Source organism: Musca domestica, unplaced genomic scaffold, assembly GCF_030504385.1.
Source record: "Musca domestica strain aabys unplaced genomic scaffold, Musca_domestica.polishedcontigs.V.1.1 1, whole genome shotgun sequence".
Classification (NCBI taxonomy): Eukaryota; Metazoa; Arthropoda; class Insecta; order Diptera; family Muscidae; genus Musca; species Musca domestica.
This window is the reverse complement of record NW_026712114.1, coordinates 12556107-12572885: the sequence shown is the minus strand read 5'-3', so window position 1 is coordinate 12572885 and position 16779 is coordinate 12556107. Positions and strand designations below refer to the sequence as shown.

The 16779-nt window shown below is 36.1% G+C and overlaps 1 protein-coding gene across 1 annotated transcript; it reads right to left on the bottom strand.

Moving 5' to 3' along the window:
* Positions 1-12371: 12371 nt before the first annotated feature.
* LOC101889147 (UDP-glucosyltransferase 2) lies at positions 12372-16308 on the bottom strand. The gene is made up of 2 exons (XM_005188859.4): positions 16133-16308; positions 12372-13700 (listed from the first exon to the last, which is right to left on the bottom strand). Exons 1-2 carry the CDS (start codon positions 16155-16157, stop codon positions 12388-12390), a joined length of 1338 nt encoding a protein of 445 aa, XP_005188916.4. The 5' UTR covers positions 16158-16308; the 3' UTR covers positions 12372-12387.
* Positions 16309-16779: the final 471 nt, after the last annotated feature.

Here is a 16779-nt window from a genome sequence, read left to right as displayed (position 1 = left end):
GCATCGCGGTAACGAGTGTTGGTACGAGACACAAAATATTTATTCACAGTTAAGTGCTGGAGTACTCTAACAATATAAATATAAAGAAATCACACTATCACGCTTGAATTCCATCACGAATAATTTTTTTTTCTGCAAAATTCTCACCAAAATGCTTTTGCACGTTTGTAGACAATATAATGAGCTGTCACTGGAATAATTTGAACAGCTGTCGGACGAGTGGGTTAGAAATGACAGCAGTCTGAAGTTGATTGCAGTTTTTTCATCTCACCCTGTATATCTGTCAACCACTTCTGGTACCACAATTTCCAATATTTATATCAGTCATAACTTGTTATTCAGTGATTCTTTACAACTAAACGTTTTTCTTAACCAGAAATCTGAGATGAATTTGGAATTTATGATTTCGTTTAAGTTTCTTGTAATTGTGCCCATAGTAATATTTTTATCTGAATTAGATGGAGTATGAAAATGAAATACTAAGGTCGACTATATCTCGTACTTCACGCATATTTTAACATTTTCAAAAAATATCACATATTTCATATAAAGTGAAGGAAGTACTTAATAAAGTCGAAACCTGGCACGTCGCAATGTTTATATCATATTTATTTAAGTCCGATACGAAATGGACAATATTGGCCCATTCATTCGGAACCTACTCCATATAGACTCAACAATTTGAACAATCATAACAGAAGTCGAAATATATTTAAATAATTGAATAATGGCTGAAGGTATACATCTGTCGACAAAACTGATTGATACTTTTTAACTTGTTATTTCTAATAAAAAAGGTGCAATTAATTCTAAATTCAATGCATTTGAAATAAAACTCTTACAAAATAAAAATTGAAAATATAAAAGTAAGCCATTTGTAAAAGTATAACTATATTTTTTCATTATATCTTTTTTTTAGCTCCCAATTTCAGAGGAGAAACTTTGCACATAAAACCATTAATATTTTCATATTTTTTTATTTACTTTGAATCTGCAAATGTCCCTTGGGAGTTATCCCTAAACAAAAATGAAAACATTAAACGTTATTGTTGTTACTTTGTTTAAAATTTGTTCCTTTTATGTCAAATTATATGTTAACAAAGAAACTTTTTTATTTGTAGTGATATTTTTAAATTTCCATTTTTACCCTTTAATGAAAATATTTTACAAAAGAGAGGATGGAAAAAAAGCTCATAAAGAGAGAGACTTCGCATATTGAGGGTTTTTGGCACATGATTCCAAAAAAAATGCCAAAGTTTTAAGCATTTTTACCTAAGTACAACTCTCTTTCGAATAAAGGCAATTTTTGGGTATAAAAATATATAATCAAATTAAAGTCATTAGGAAATTTATGTTTTGATGTTGTATCAATCTGTAACCTTTTCTTTGTACACAAATAACCCTGTCCGCTTTAATAATTTGCCAACAAATTTAAAAATAGCTTTTCAAAAAAACTTGATAAAAATCTCTTAGCCTTTTAAAAAGTTTTAGAATTTAAAATTCAGCACAACAAACGTCCACTAACAATTTAATGAAGAAAATAACTTAAGCCAGCATGCTAATGTTTGCTAAAGCAATAACGTTTTAATAAAGTTATTCAACTTCATTGAAGTTTATCGAAGCAAAAAGCTATCGATAACAAATTACATTATTAAACCATGTTTCTTTATTACAATGGCCAGGCAATGGGAGGCAGTGTTCTACTCTTTTTAACAAACGACTACTACATAGATATCTTGAAATCAGCATTAAATTTTAAGCAAATTAGAAAGTATCAATGGATACGAATACTTCAAATTCGATCTTTAATAATGGGTGTGGATTTTATATGAAATTTAAGAGTTTTCAAAATTGAACATTTATGAAACATTTGGAATATATTTTTACAATTGTTTACCTCCATGCAGCGAAGGTCATTTGAGAATGAATATTGGACAATTTCTCTTTCGAGTTGAGCTATTAATGAAAAAAGGAGATTAAATTAAAAATTAAAAAGACCCACACATTAACAATACGCGAGGTGTTTCGAATACGGCTGATCCCGAATAGAAGTCAAACTAACGTCCTAGTCAACGCCGAAAGTATTGTTTGCGTCACTGCGTTCAAATCCACAACACACTTCCCAGCGATAAAAACTGTCCGAGTTCGGATACGAATTCGGTCCGACTTCAGACCGAAAGTTATATGGTTAAGTTCTAGCCAACTTTCGAACCGGAGGCGGACCATGGTAATGGAAAATTCGGAAGGGAAATTAGACCTGTCGGACCAATATCGAACCAAACTCGGAAGTAATATCGTGCGCATTTCTGATTATTATATCTATAGGGTGAGGCAGGGTGACAGCTGTTAAAATTATTTCAGTGACAGCTCATTATATTGCTTACAAGCGTATAAAAGCATTTTGGTGAGCAATTTCAAGAAAAAAAGTTATTCATGATGGAATTCAAGCGTGATAGTGTGATTTCTTTATATTTGGCTGGAAAACCACAAGTGGCTATCGTTAGAGCACTCCAGCATTTAAATGTGAATAAATCTTTTGTGTTTCGTACCATCGCTCGTTACCGTGATACTGGTAGCGTAGCCCGACGTCAAGGAAGTGGACGAAAGAAAACAGCAACATCAGCAGAAATGGTTCGAAAAGTAAAGAAGCGACTTGATTAAAACCCACGTCGCAGTGGCTAAAAAATGGCTCCTGAGCTGAACATATCTCAATATTCCATTCGGCAAATAATGAAAAATTAACTCGGGGTAAATCCATTGAAATTCCAAAAAGTGCAATAGACGCCAAAGAGCTAAAGAGTTGTTTCGCTTGGCCGAAAGTGTTGAACTGCCGAATTTGGTTTTCTCCGATGAGAAAACATTTGTTGTCCAGCAGTTTGTAAACAAACAAAATTATCGTGTTGACTTGCCAAAGAGGTCAGCTTAAAGTGTGCACCTTCAGTTGGCCACCAGAACTAAAGCGACTGCGATGGTGATGGTGTGGGCCGATATAACAGCCGATGTTCCCTCTCCGCTCGTATTAATCGACCGTGGCATCGGAATTAATGCCGAATATTATCGTGAAAATATTCTGGAGGGTTTATTAAAGCACGCAAACATTTTTGCGCAGACCTCGGACATTCCAATCGCACTAAGCACCCAAGAATGGTTACAAAATTAGGTTCTTCGTTTCATTTCCAGCACACAATGGCCACCAAAATCTCTGGATACCAATCCGTTGAACTATTGTGTCTGGAGTATTTTGGAAAGCAAAGTTGGCACTAAAAAATACCAAAGTGTCAATCATCTCAAGCAATCGCTTCGCTGGAAATTGGCCAAAATACCGCAGAGCAATTCTCGGACAACGTGTGACGGTTTCATTGCCCGTTTTAACGCCACAATTCGTGCCAAAGGTGACTAATTCAAACAAATCTAAAATTGTTCTAAAATTTGATTCTATTTCCGATATTGTTTGCTTTCATTCAATAAAATTTAAAAAATCTGGGGTTTGACTTTGTTGCAGTTTTTTTATCTCACCCTGTATACTGTCTTTGCAGATATACAAACCATTTTTGACATTCTCGTAGATTACATTCTTAGTTTTCAATATATTAAATGTTTTCTTCCGTAAAGATAACTTAAATCCAAAATTCATTACCAAAACAAATAATTTTTTCCCAACTACGAGAACAATGCCATACCACTGTGAATACCAATTGCAATGGCATTTCGAATTAAATTTCTTTGGCAATGGTATTTCGAATTAATTTTCTTTTACTGAGAAGTTCTTGAATTTTTAATTAAGAAATCTAACCACAAAATTTGTTTTTGCGGTAAACTGAATTCCATCTGTCCACACATGTACTCGCCATCGAAGAACAACAGCAACAACTCAATTCATAAGGTTTGTAAAAGGAAATTGCATTTTTAAAAGAATAGATAATGAAAGAACATGATTTAAAAGTATTGGGTACCAGATATGAGTCATGTGAAGTTGTAGTATGGATTGTGTGTAGGAATTATGTAATATGAATTTTGCACATATCAATCAAATATATTTAATTAATTTTTTAATTTTCTCTCATTGCAGGCTTTATCGATTAAAAAAAATCTAAAGGTATGTATATAAATTAAAAATTTAAGAGCTCGTGTGCAGTTTAGCATGAGAAGTACTAAACAATACAAGTGAACCAGTAAAGAAAGTCCTAAAGTCGGGCGGGGCCGACTTTATGATACCCTACACCACTTTGCTAATTTAGTATATATGGGAGCTATAGCTATATCTGAACCGATCTTCACCAAATTTGACATACTAGCTTCTAGACTCAATTCGGACGTAAGTGCCAAATTCCATCCCATTTGGGCAAATATTAGAGGTTTTGTGCAAAATAAAATGTAAATCGGACAAAGTTATATATGGGAGCTATATCCAAATCTGAACCGATCTCGATAAAATTTAGCAAATGTATTTCTGAGTTGCATTTGATATATTTCCCAAAACATTGTTGTTACAGAGTTCATATTACGAATGCGGAGGACAAAAATAACAAATCGGATGAACAATATATATGAGAGCTATAGCTATCTCTGAACCGATTTCGATCAAATTTGGCATACTTATTTTCAAGTCCAATCTGATCGTACGTGCAAAATACCATACAATTCGGGCTGATATTACATGTTTGGTGCACAATAAAAGGCAAATCGGACGACGATATATATGGGAGCTATATATAAATTTTGACCAATTATCTCCAATTTCAATAGGGTTCTTCCTTGGGCCAAACAAATGATTTGTGCAAAATTTCATCTGAATAGGACAATAAATGCGAGCTGTACTTTGTTTACAAAATTACATGGACAGACGGACGGACGGACATGCATAAATCGACTCAGAATGTGATTCTATGCAGATCATCAAAAGAAACTATGGGTCTATCTCGTTTCCTTTTGCCTCTTACAAACAAATGCACAAACACATAATACCCTGACCACGTTGTGGTGTAGGATATAAAAAGCTGTAAGTTCGGCCGAGCCGAACTTTGAATTTCCTCCATTTGTAACGAATTTGCCAATTTTCAAAAAATTAAAAAACATCTCGGTCAGGGATGTTCTGATTTATAGATTTTTAGGATTTCGACCGTCGAATAGGTGTAACCTTAATATAGTTTTATTAAACGTATAAAATGTTATAAACTTCTAATACAGGGTTGCCCATATTCGACGGACCCATGAAACAAATTCTTTAGAAAATCGATTGTTATGCGACTTGTGTGCGGTGGAGCGCCGTCTTGTTGAAACCAGAACTGCCTCATACGCTTTCGACGAATAATTGGCATCACAAAATTGGTCATCATGTCGCGATAACGCTCCTGATTGATGGTAACAGCATGGCCATTTTCATTTTGGAAGAAAAACGGCCCAATGACCGTTTTCGCACTAATGCCGCACCAAACTGCGACTTTTTTGTCATGAAGAGGTACTTTTTGAATCTCCTGAGGATTTTTAGTGGCTTAAAAATGGCAATTTTGCTTATTTACGGTACCATTCAATGTGAAATGGGCTTCATCGGACATGATAATTTTGTTCCAAAATTTCTCGTCATCTTCGGCCATTTCGGCCGCTTGTCCGCAGGTAACATTCTTTGCGTCAATTGAATTTTGTACGGGAACAAATGCAAATCAATGCGAATAATCCGTTGTAAAGTGGACCGAGCCATGCCCAACTGCTGAGAACGGCGTTTTTGGGATGTTCTTGGGGACCTCTCAACACTGGCTCGTACGGCAGCGATATTCTCGGCCGATCGCCTTGGTCGACTTTTATATGGCCTCTGCGGATTAGAAAGAGCCTTACCAGTCGAAAATGTTGTTCTTAGAAGGCGCACTTCTCACATTTTTTAATGTTTTAAAAGCACGTTGAGTTTTCACAATTCACTGTTGAATGTACATTTCAACTATTTCAGAGCGCTCGCGTGGCGTGTATTGGTTTATGGTAAAAATCTGCTTGGACTGACGCCTTAAACGCGGTATGTCATTAAGCGATGTGACATCTCTGTCAAAAGTTATGGGGTTGCCAGATGGGTCCGTCGAATATGGGCATCCCTGTATATTTAAATAAAATTATAGTGTCTGAGGGTATGCATCTGTCGGCAAAACCGAATGTTCCTTTTTAACTTGTTTTGATTAGATTTTCATTCCAAGTTACACCAACATTTTAATTTGAAATGTGGCCAAAATTGTAAATGTGGTTTTGAGATTAAATCTTTCGTAGTTTAATTCTCACGTAACAGTGACACACACACGTTTTCGGGCGCCAGATGAAAACATATACACCGACATTGTATTATCTTCTTTTCATCCTTTTCGAAAAGGTCATTGCTCTTATATCTACGTACAGGGTTGCCCAAATTCGACGGACCTATCTGGCAGCGTCATAACTTATGATAGAGATGTCACATAGCTTAATGACATACCGCGTTTGAAGCGTCAGTCCAAGCAGATTTTTACCATGAACCAATACACGCCACGCGAGCGCTCTGAAATAGTTGAAATTTAATTTCAACAGAAGAAGTCAATTGTGAAAACTCAACGTGCTTTTTAAACAAAATTATCATGTCCGATGAAGCCCATTTCACATTCAATGGGACCGTAAATAAGCAAAATTGCCGTTTTTACGCCACGGAAAATCCTCAGGAGATTCAAGAAGTGCCTCTTCATGACGAAAAAGTCACATTTTGGTGCGGCGTTAATGCGAAAACGGTCATTGGGCCGTTTTTCTTCCAAAATGAAAATGGCCATGCTGTTACCATCAATCAGGAGCGTTATCGCGACATGATGACCAATTTTGTGATGCCAATTATTCGTCGAAAGCGTATGAGGCAGTTCTGGTTTCAACAAGACGGCGCTCCACCGCACACAAATCGAATAACAATCGATTTTCTGAAGAATTTGTTTCCGGGCCGTTTGATGTCGAAAAGTCGACAGGCCACCGCGTTCGCCCGGTTTGACACCGCCTGACTTCTTCTTGTGGGAATATTTGAAGTCAAAGGTTTACGTTAACAAGCCAAGGACCGTAGAAGAGCTCAATGACAACATTCGTGAAGAAATAGCCGCTATTCCGGCCTAAATGTTGGCAAAAGCAATGGAAAATGCAGCAATACGTCAACAACGCCAGAGGTGGCCATTTTCAAACATGATGTAAACAAATTTACTTGGAACAAATTAAATGATTAACATTGCCAACCGCCAAATTTTTATTTTTTTCTTTGATTTTAAACAAAAAACATGGGTCCGTCGAATATGGACAACCCTGTATATCCATTTGTCATATTTTATTACAAAAACATTTTTGGCACAGTTGTAAATCATCTTTTTTCCGCACAAAATACTTTTCCACAAAATTTGCGAACTTAGGGGAAAATATTCTCATATGTCAATTGTTTTGAAATGAGAAGAAAGTTTTAAATTAAGGTGCCCCATTAGAGGGAAGTTCAGAAACAATACATTTCCTATAGATGTTTGAACTTTTTGAATAGGATTTATCGTCTATTACATATCGAATGTATTTGTCAGTTACACAAAATGGTACTTCGAAAAACAAAACTTTGCAAAACTTCATAAATTTTTCATTATTTCAGAGTTTGCTATGCTCTGTGAAGATTTACATAACCTATGAACTTCAAACCAAACAGCATAGTCGAATTTCACAAACCCCACACTTCCACCGCTCAAAATATGCAGATAATCCCATTTGTGTGAACATACATAAACCATATTCTACGAATGGCAAATTTCCATTAAGAATTTATGCTATGCCAAAAACAAAAGTATAGACATTGCATGCCAAAAAAAGAGGGGGGGGGGGGAGGGTGTGGTTGGTGAAAAGGGGCACATTTCATTTTCTAATAACTGTGACAAATCTCCTCCCGATCTTTTGAGTATGTGATAACGTTTTGTTACTTTAAGTAAACATGTTGGTATGTAAATCATCGAATCGAAAAAAGAAGTAGTACATACTAGTTATGTGGCAAAGGACCGTTGCAAAATTGCTACAGTATACCATCTTCAATGATTTATGAAATTTTAATAATTCACACATTTACAGGGAAGTCACGTTTTGAGTTTTGCAAAATTGAAGGTTAGCACAAAATAGAAAAATATAGTCTCAACATAAACATACAATTTTATATGTCTACCATTTGTGTTTATCTCCAAATGATATGTTTCATATGTAAAATGAAACAAAAAAAAAAAAAAAAAAAAACAGATAGACCCTAAACGTCTATCCAAAATATTAAAGGCAACTGTAAAAAAAAACTAGTTGGTAGGACTTAAGGTTTTCCTACTATCGAATGTCTCTACATGGAAGTATCCGGTTACTTCCAACCGTGGTACATCAAATTATTATTATGAAACATGTGTCGAATTTGGAGATGGGCAATATCGGTCCACTCCTCATGGTAATCAAAATAATTTACATCATAGAAGAAGAAAGGATCTTTCGAGTTTGTTAAAATTTGCAAATCGGACCACTCTATCAGTTACTCCCCCACAAAGGAAGGTAGGCTAGAAAGATTCTACTCCTTCCACTTTTTCTGTCACCTCCCCCAAAATGTCAGATTTAGAATAACCAAAACCAGTAAAGAAAGTCTTAAAGTCGGGCGGGGCCGACTTTATGATACCCTACACCACTTTGCTAATTAAACAGAGCTCCACATAACAATTAAAAGTTTTTATGGGAGAATTCAATCATACACGCTATGATTATAATTATAATTTAAAGTTCAAAGGACTAAATATGCCGAAGCATTTGTATCTTTTAAATTCGGAATTGTGTTGCCCATTTGGTGCACATTTAATTTGAAATCGGATAAAGATATATATGGGAGCTATATCCAAATCTGAACCGATCTCGATAAAATTTGGCAAAGATATTTCTGAGCTGTATTTGATATATTTCCATGAATATCGTTGTTACGGAGTGCATATTACGGCTGTGGGTAACTAATATGACAAATCGGATGAACAGTATATATGGGAGCTAAATCAATATCCGAATCGATTTTCACCAAATTTGACGTACTAGCTTCTAGACTCAATTGGGTCATATGTTCTAAATTTCATCCAATTTGGACAAATATTAGACGTTTGATGCACAATCAAAAGGTAAATCGGACGAAGTTATATACGGGAGCTATATCCAAATATTAACCGATCTCGATAAAATGTATTTCTGAGCTGTATTTGATATATTTCCCCAAATATTGTTGATACAGAGTGCTGCGGAGGACAAAAATGACAAATCGGATAAACAATATATATGGGAGCTATAGCTATATCTGAACCGATTTCGATCAAATTTGGCATACTTATTTTCAGGTCCAATCTGATCGTACGTGCAAAATTCCATACTATTCGGACTGATATTACACGTTTGACGCACAATAAAAGGCAAATCGGACGACGATATATATGGGAGCTATATGTAAATTTTGACCGATTATCTCCAATTTCAATAGGTTTCGTCCTTGATTAGTGCAAAATTTCATCTGGTTAGGGCAATAAATGCGAACTGTACTTTGTTTACAAAAATACATGGACAGACGGACGGACTTGCATAAATCGACTCAGAATGTGATTTTATGCAGATCATCAAAATGAACTATGGGTCTACATCGTTTCCTTTTGCCTGTTACAAACAAATGCACAAATACATAATACCCTGACCACCTTGTGGTGTAGGGTATAAAAATGCGGAATAATGCCCCGATTATTTTCAAACTTGGCACAAAACAAATACCTTTAACTCCTATAAAATACGAAACAAGTATATGTCAACATCTATATGTATATTTCAATGTTTTAGTTAACCCCAGGTTTAATGTGAATTTGGGATTTTTCGACCCAGTCCTTCTTAAACCTCTAACACAAGAGATCTGAATTTTGAATAAATACTCATTTTCTCAAATGCAAAACATAAAATGGGTTGAATCCGTATTTCATGTAAGTTTTTGCGAAACACTCTTACAAAACATCATTTTAGTTGACAAGAAAACGAAGACATTACTAATATTTAAATAATTAAAATTTCGATTAAGGGAAAAAGTGCAAACAAAATTTAGTCACAATTTCATAAATTTGGAGTTTGTGTTTCCAGTATGTTGGAATCATCGTTGCAGAGAACTGTACATGAGATGAAAAAACTGCAACCAACTTCAGACTGCTGTCATTTCTAAGCCATTCGTCCGACAGCTAATAAAATCATTCCAGTGACAGCTCATTATATTGTTTACAAGCGTACAAAAGCATTTCAGTGAGCATTTTCCAGAAAAAAAGGTCATTCGTGATGGAATTCAAGCGTGATAGTGTGATTTCTTTATATTTGGCTGGAAAACCACTAGAGGCTATCGTTACAGCACTCCAGCATTTAAATGTGAATAAATCTTTTGTGTCTCGTACCATCGCTCATTACCGTGATACTGGTAGTGTAGCATGACGTCAAGGAAGTGGACGGAAGAAAACAGCAACATCAGCAGAAATGGTTCGAAAAGTAAAGAAGCGACTTGATCGAAACCCGTTCGCAGTGGCCGAAAAATGGCTCGTGAGCTGAACATATCGCAATATTTCATTCGGCAAATATTAGAAAATGAGTATTGAATTTCCAAAAAGTGTAAGAAATTTCACCGCAACAGAAAGAAAATAGAAATAGAAATAGAACAGAAAGAAATAGCTAAAGAGTTGCTTCGCTTGCCCGAAAGTGGTTAACTGCCGAATTTGATTTTCTTCGTCTCCGATGAGAAAACATTCGTTGTCCAGCAGTTTGTAAACAAATAAAGGGTTTACTTGCCAAAGAGGTCAGCTGAAAATGTGCACCTTCAGTTGGTCACCAGAATCCAAGCGCCTGGCATGGTGATGGTGTGGGCCGCCATAACAGCCGATGGTCGCCCTTCGTTCGTATTAAATAATAAAGAGCTTTGAAATTTTGCCCAAAGGTTTATATTATATGCAGGTTGGTTGGTATTGAAAATGGGCTATATCGGTAAACGTTTAAGTGCAGCCCCCGATTTTCAGAATTCTGAAGATTTTTGCCACAATTTACAACCAAATTAGCTCAAACTTGACAATTGGGATTCCAGGTAGGTCTGTTTTCTCCCTGTAAAAATTATTCGCTAAAGGTCCACCAATTGGTATAACCCCATATAATGGTACCCCCCGATTCTCGGTATTTTGACGATTAAAGCCACATTTTCGTGCAGATTTGTCTACAATTTTGTATTTGTAGTTCGTTTTTGCTAGGATGGAAGAACATTGTATATCAGATGAGGGACAGAATAGAAGCCTACTCTTTTTGAAGATGATCGCCATATATTTAGTGGTTGAAATGGACCAAAAAAACTGCAAAATTGTCAGCAGGTCGTAATTATTGCCTCACGCACATTTGAATGGGGGTTACCGGGCATTGAAAAAGCCAAGCAGTTTTGGATGGCCATCCAAAAATATTCAATTTGTGAAATAGTTTGCCAACTTTTGTAGACAAAATACGAAAATGTCCATTCCAGTGACTTTTTGGAGAATTCACAAATACAGGAAAGACGCATTTCTGACTATTTCGTTAACGCTGATTTCGTTGAAGAATATAGTCAAATGTCTGTATCTCATATAGATGCATTTCAGTCAAAAGCCACTTCTGAGAGATTATAGGTTTTTGGGAAATATTGGTTCCAGATCTAGGAAGACCATTTAAGTGCAACATCTACCAATAAATTGGAAATGAGCAAATTAGTTTAAGTTGCTATTATTCGAAAATTAAAGAACGAAACCTGATCGTTTTCTTTTATTATTTGTCACAATATCTTGTGGAATGGTTTCGAGTATCTCGCCTATATAAACTGTATCGTTTATTATAGTGTTGTAGGGTATTCAACGGTCGGCCCCGCTCGACTGTAGCCTGCTCTCTTGTTTAACATAATTGTCTCAAACTTGGTATTTGCAGTATGTAAAGGAACCATGTTCTCTGGCAGATAATTAGCTGTAGACGCCCATGGTATTTTTATGATTGAAATGTTATCTTATGTTTTTAGTTCGTAAACGGCACCTGGTTGATAATCTGGTTGATAATTGACTGTAAAGGTCCACGTTGTCGCATAGATAAGTATAAACGTAACACCTCATATTCTGAATATTTAAAATTATAGCTGCATTTTCAACGGATTTTTTTTTTTACATTTTGCAAGTTCCATCCAAATGGTGAGGGTATAAAAGGTTCGTCTGAACTTGGCTCCTTTTTTATGGTGTTATAAATGCCTCTACTTTCCTTCTTTCTTACTTGAAAAAAATATTATCATGCTTTTTATTGAGAATGAAAGAATATGTAATTTTTATGTACATATTATGTAATTTTTATAAAAGTTTATTCGGGTTTTCTTTTCTGTTGTTTTAAGAATAGTTTTGAAAATATTTCACAAAATAGTTTTACTAAATAAATCAATAAACTACAAACAATTACAAATACTAAAAATAACAACAGATACACATCAATATTATTATAGGCCACAAATGATAAATCTTGGCCAGCATTGCGCATGTGCACAGCTCCATCATGGCGTAAGACATATTCTGTCCAAAACAAAGCCTTTTGCAGGGGCGTTAATGGTTGATCACGATAACGTTTCGAGAGGCGACGCACAGCTTGGGTATATTTTGGATTTTGCCATAATTCCAAAATTGTCGCTTTAAATGATTCCCTAGTCATGTCTTCGAGGCGTACGCTTAAAGCAAATCCAGCATGGATGGCATTTTTCACATTCATAAATTGATCGGCCATGCGTGGTATGCCCAATATCGGTTTGGCATGGAATATTGTTTCGGTGGTGCTCAAATAACCGCCATGCGAAATGAACAGCTTAACATTGGGATGGGCCAATATGGAGGGTTGATTGAACCATTTGCGTATGAGAACATTATCTGGCTTATTCGGCAATTCTTCCAATTCAAATTTCCACAAAACTTTGATTTTTAATTCCCTGAAGGTATCCAGCAAAATTCGTAATTTTTCTTTGGGCAAATCTTTACTCTTGACATTGGAACCCATGGAGAAATAGATAACACCTTCCTTGGCATTATCGAGAAATTCTTGCAGATCATCCTCCAGTGGTTCTGGTTTTTGTTTAATATGCATTCCACCAACTTCAATCATGTTGGGTACAAACGGCCGTGGTTGGCGCAGTGTAAAGTGGTCATTTATCATAACCAAGGAGACGTTTTTACGGGCCTCATTCAAACTTAATTTGGCAGTGGGAAAATATTTTCGATACACTTTCTCTTGGGAGGGTAAAATGAAATAATTTACCAAAAAATTGTCAATAAGTTCCGAAATGACATTGACACATCTTTGCCACACGGACATAGGGTTTTTATAGGGTAAACTCATGTGTGGTATATATGAGAGAGGTGATACATTCCCCACCAAATAGTCAATGAAACTTATGGTGCCAAATGTTGAAACGGCCACCACTGGAGCTTTGAAATATTCACCCAAACCCAAGAGGGATTCAGACATCAGCACTTCCACAATTATCAAATCGAATTGCTCGGTTTTCATTACTTCCTTAACATGGGGATTTTCAAATATATTGCTTGTCACTCTTTCGCCGAATTCGGCAAAATCGATATATTCCTCAAAGAGATTTTTATTTTTTGTGTCAGCTGCATCGGTGGTGTAGTCTGAAAAAATACAAATCAAATTGAATATTACACTATACGACAAAATTCAATTTATATAATTTTCTATTGCGAAGAAGATGTTATTGATAATTGGAATCTTGTGAAGATCCACGCATTAATTTTGGAAAGGTCCACAGTCAGCCTAATTTCGGTCTATATTGGTTACTTCCTTCACTTTGTATGAGAAATGAGATAATTTTAAGAAAATGTTAAAATATGTGTCAGGTGCCAGGTACAGATAAAAAAAAACTTCACCTGATACAGATAAAAATTGGTATGGGCAAAATTTCCAGAAAATCGGAAATGTATATCCAATCATAAATTCCATATTCATCTCAGGTTTCCAGTTGAGAGAAATACAAGGTGAGATGAAAAAACTGCAACCAAATTCAGACTGCTGTCATTTCCAAGCCACTCGTCCGACAGCTGTTAAAATTATTTCAGTGACAGCCCATTATAAACGCTTAGAAGCATACAAAATTATTTTGGTGAGAATTTTCGTGATCGAATTCTAGCGTGATAGTGTGATTCCTTTATATTTGGCTGGAAAACCATAAGTGGCTATCGTCAGTGTACTCCAGCATTTAAATGTGAATAAACCTTTTGTGTCTCGTACCATCGCTTGTTACCGTGATACTAGTAGCGTAGCCCAAGTCTAGGAAGTGGACGGAAGTAAACAGCAACATCAGCAGAAATGGTTCGAAAAGTAAAGAAACGACTTGATCGAAACCCGCGTCGCAATGGACGAAAATGGCTCGTGAGCTGAACATATCGCAATATTCCATTCGGCAAATATTGAAAAATGAGCTCGGGGTAAAGTCATTGAAACTCCAAAAAGTGCAAAAACTTACACTGCAACAGAAAGAAAAAAGGCTCAAAAGAGCTAAAGAGCTGCTGCGCTTGGTGAACTTTCGAATTTGGTTTTCTCCGATGAGAAAACATTCGTTGTCCAGCAGTTTGTAAACAAACAAAATTATAGTGTTCACTTGCCAAAGTGGTTAGCTTAAAATGTGCACGTTCGGTTGGCCACCAGAACTCAAGCGCCGGCCATGGTGAAGATGTGGGCCGCCATAACAGCCGATGGTCGCTCTTTGCTCGTATTAATCGGAATCAGGTTCGGCATCAGAATAAATGCCGAATATTATCGCAAAAATATTGTGAGGGTGTAGTAAAGCCTTGGGCACGCAAACATTTTGGCCGCAGGACTCCGCACCATCGCACTCAGCACGCGCCACCCAAGAATGGTTACAAATTGAAGTTCCTCGCTTCATTTCGAGCGCACAATGACCCCCAAAATCTCTGGATACCAATCCGTTGGACTATTGTGTTCGGAGTATTTGGGAAAGCAAGATTGGCACTGAAAAATACCAAAGTGTTAATCACCTCAAGCAAGCGCTTCGCCGGGAATGTGCCAAAATACAGCAGAAGTTGCTCTGCTCGGGCTGCGTGTGACGGTTTCATTGGCCGTTTGATGGTCATAATTCGTGCCAAAGGTGACCAATTCGAAAAAATCTAAACTTATTATAAAATTTGATGCTATTTCCGACGTTTTTTGCTTTCATTCAAAAAAATGAAGAAAAAGGTAAATATTATGGCGTTTGTCTTTGTTGCAGTTTTTTTTTTATCTCACCCTGATTTAGATACACCAAGTTGTAAAGAGTCGCTGATTTGTTTCGCAAGTTATGCCAGATAAAAGTATTGGAAATTGTAACCCTTTGTGGGTGAGGTACCAGAAGTGGTTCGTAGATATATACCATCATCACAACAGATCTTGTGTTAGCAAAAATGTGAAATTTGAATGGAATCGGATTTTAATTACGCATGAATTTTCAAAATGTTGACCCTTTTGGGGAGAGGTACGAAAGGAGTGGACCGATATCTACCATCTTCACACCATACCTTTTGATAATAAAAGTATTGTGATTTGTATAATTTGAAGACAATCGGACTCTTGCATTACATTTTATGAGAGTTATAATTATTCAGAATGTTAACCCTTTATGTGGAAGGTACTTGATGATAGACCGATATTGTCCATTTTCGCAAATGTTTGGGTTTGCAAAGTTGGAGCAAAATCGGATTATCCTTTCTCTTTCTGTTAAGTTTTTTTTTTATGAAAATTTCGGAACTCGACATAAGTTTGATAATAATATTCCGATGTACCAAGTTTGGATCAAATCGGATACTCCCTTCGAGACTTCGCGCACCAGCCAGCCATCGCTAGATCGACTCCAAATGTCCTGAAACCGATTTGATCCAAAGAGATCTAGGATCTAAACCCGTTATTTCGAACAGGCGTGTTTTGGCCGTATCAAATGATACCCTATATAGCCACATTATTAAGGGTATAAAAATGTTTCACAATAATTCGCGAATGCATTTATCTAATGCATTTCTTCAAAAAAGAAAAAAAAACAGTGCAACCGACTTACCATCATACATTTGGGCATTTTCCATAACAGCAATATCGCGGAAATTTTTAAACGGCTTCTATTGGGGAAATGTTGAAATCGACGTCACGTCATGGCCTTTTTCGGCCAATGCTTTTAGCAACGGTGAAATAAAAATATATTGCGATGGTCCGGGATAAGGGAATACCGATAAGATTTTTGCCCCATTGCTGGCACCTAACAACAGTAGATTAGTGATTAGCACGAACATTAATTTCATTGTTCCGTCGTTGACAAAGCTACTGTACGTTAGTTGCGAGTACGATTTAAATACTGAAAGCGAGTATGGGAAAATGTTTTGTTTACCGCCTCGTAAGGGGTAAACAATCAGTTTCATCGATTTTAGAATTTGATAAGTTAAAATGTTTCTTATCTCTAGCAGTATTGTTTGTCTAGTGACCAGATATTTTTTATAATACAATGTCACCATCCAATGTCATGACTTGCAAAATTTTGGAAAAGAAAAAAAATTATAATGTTAAATAATTCGTTCACCAAAAATATGGGGTAATGATGACTGAGTAATAATTCAAATGCCAGACAAAGTGACTGAGCCAAAAAAACATGAAATATACAATTGGATTTAATATTGATAAGGAGGGGTGAGATCTTGATCTCGAACAAATTTG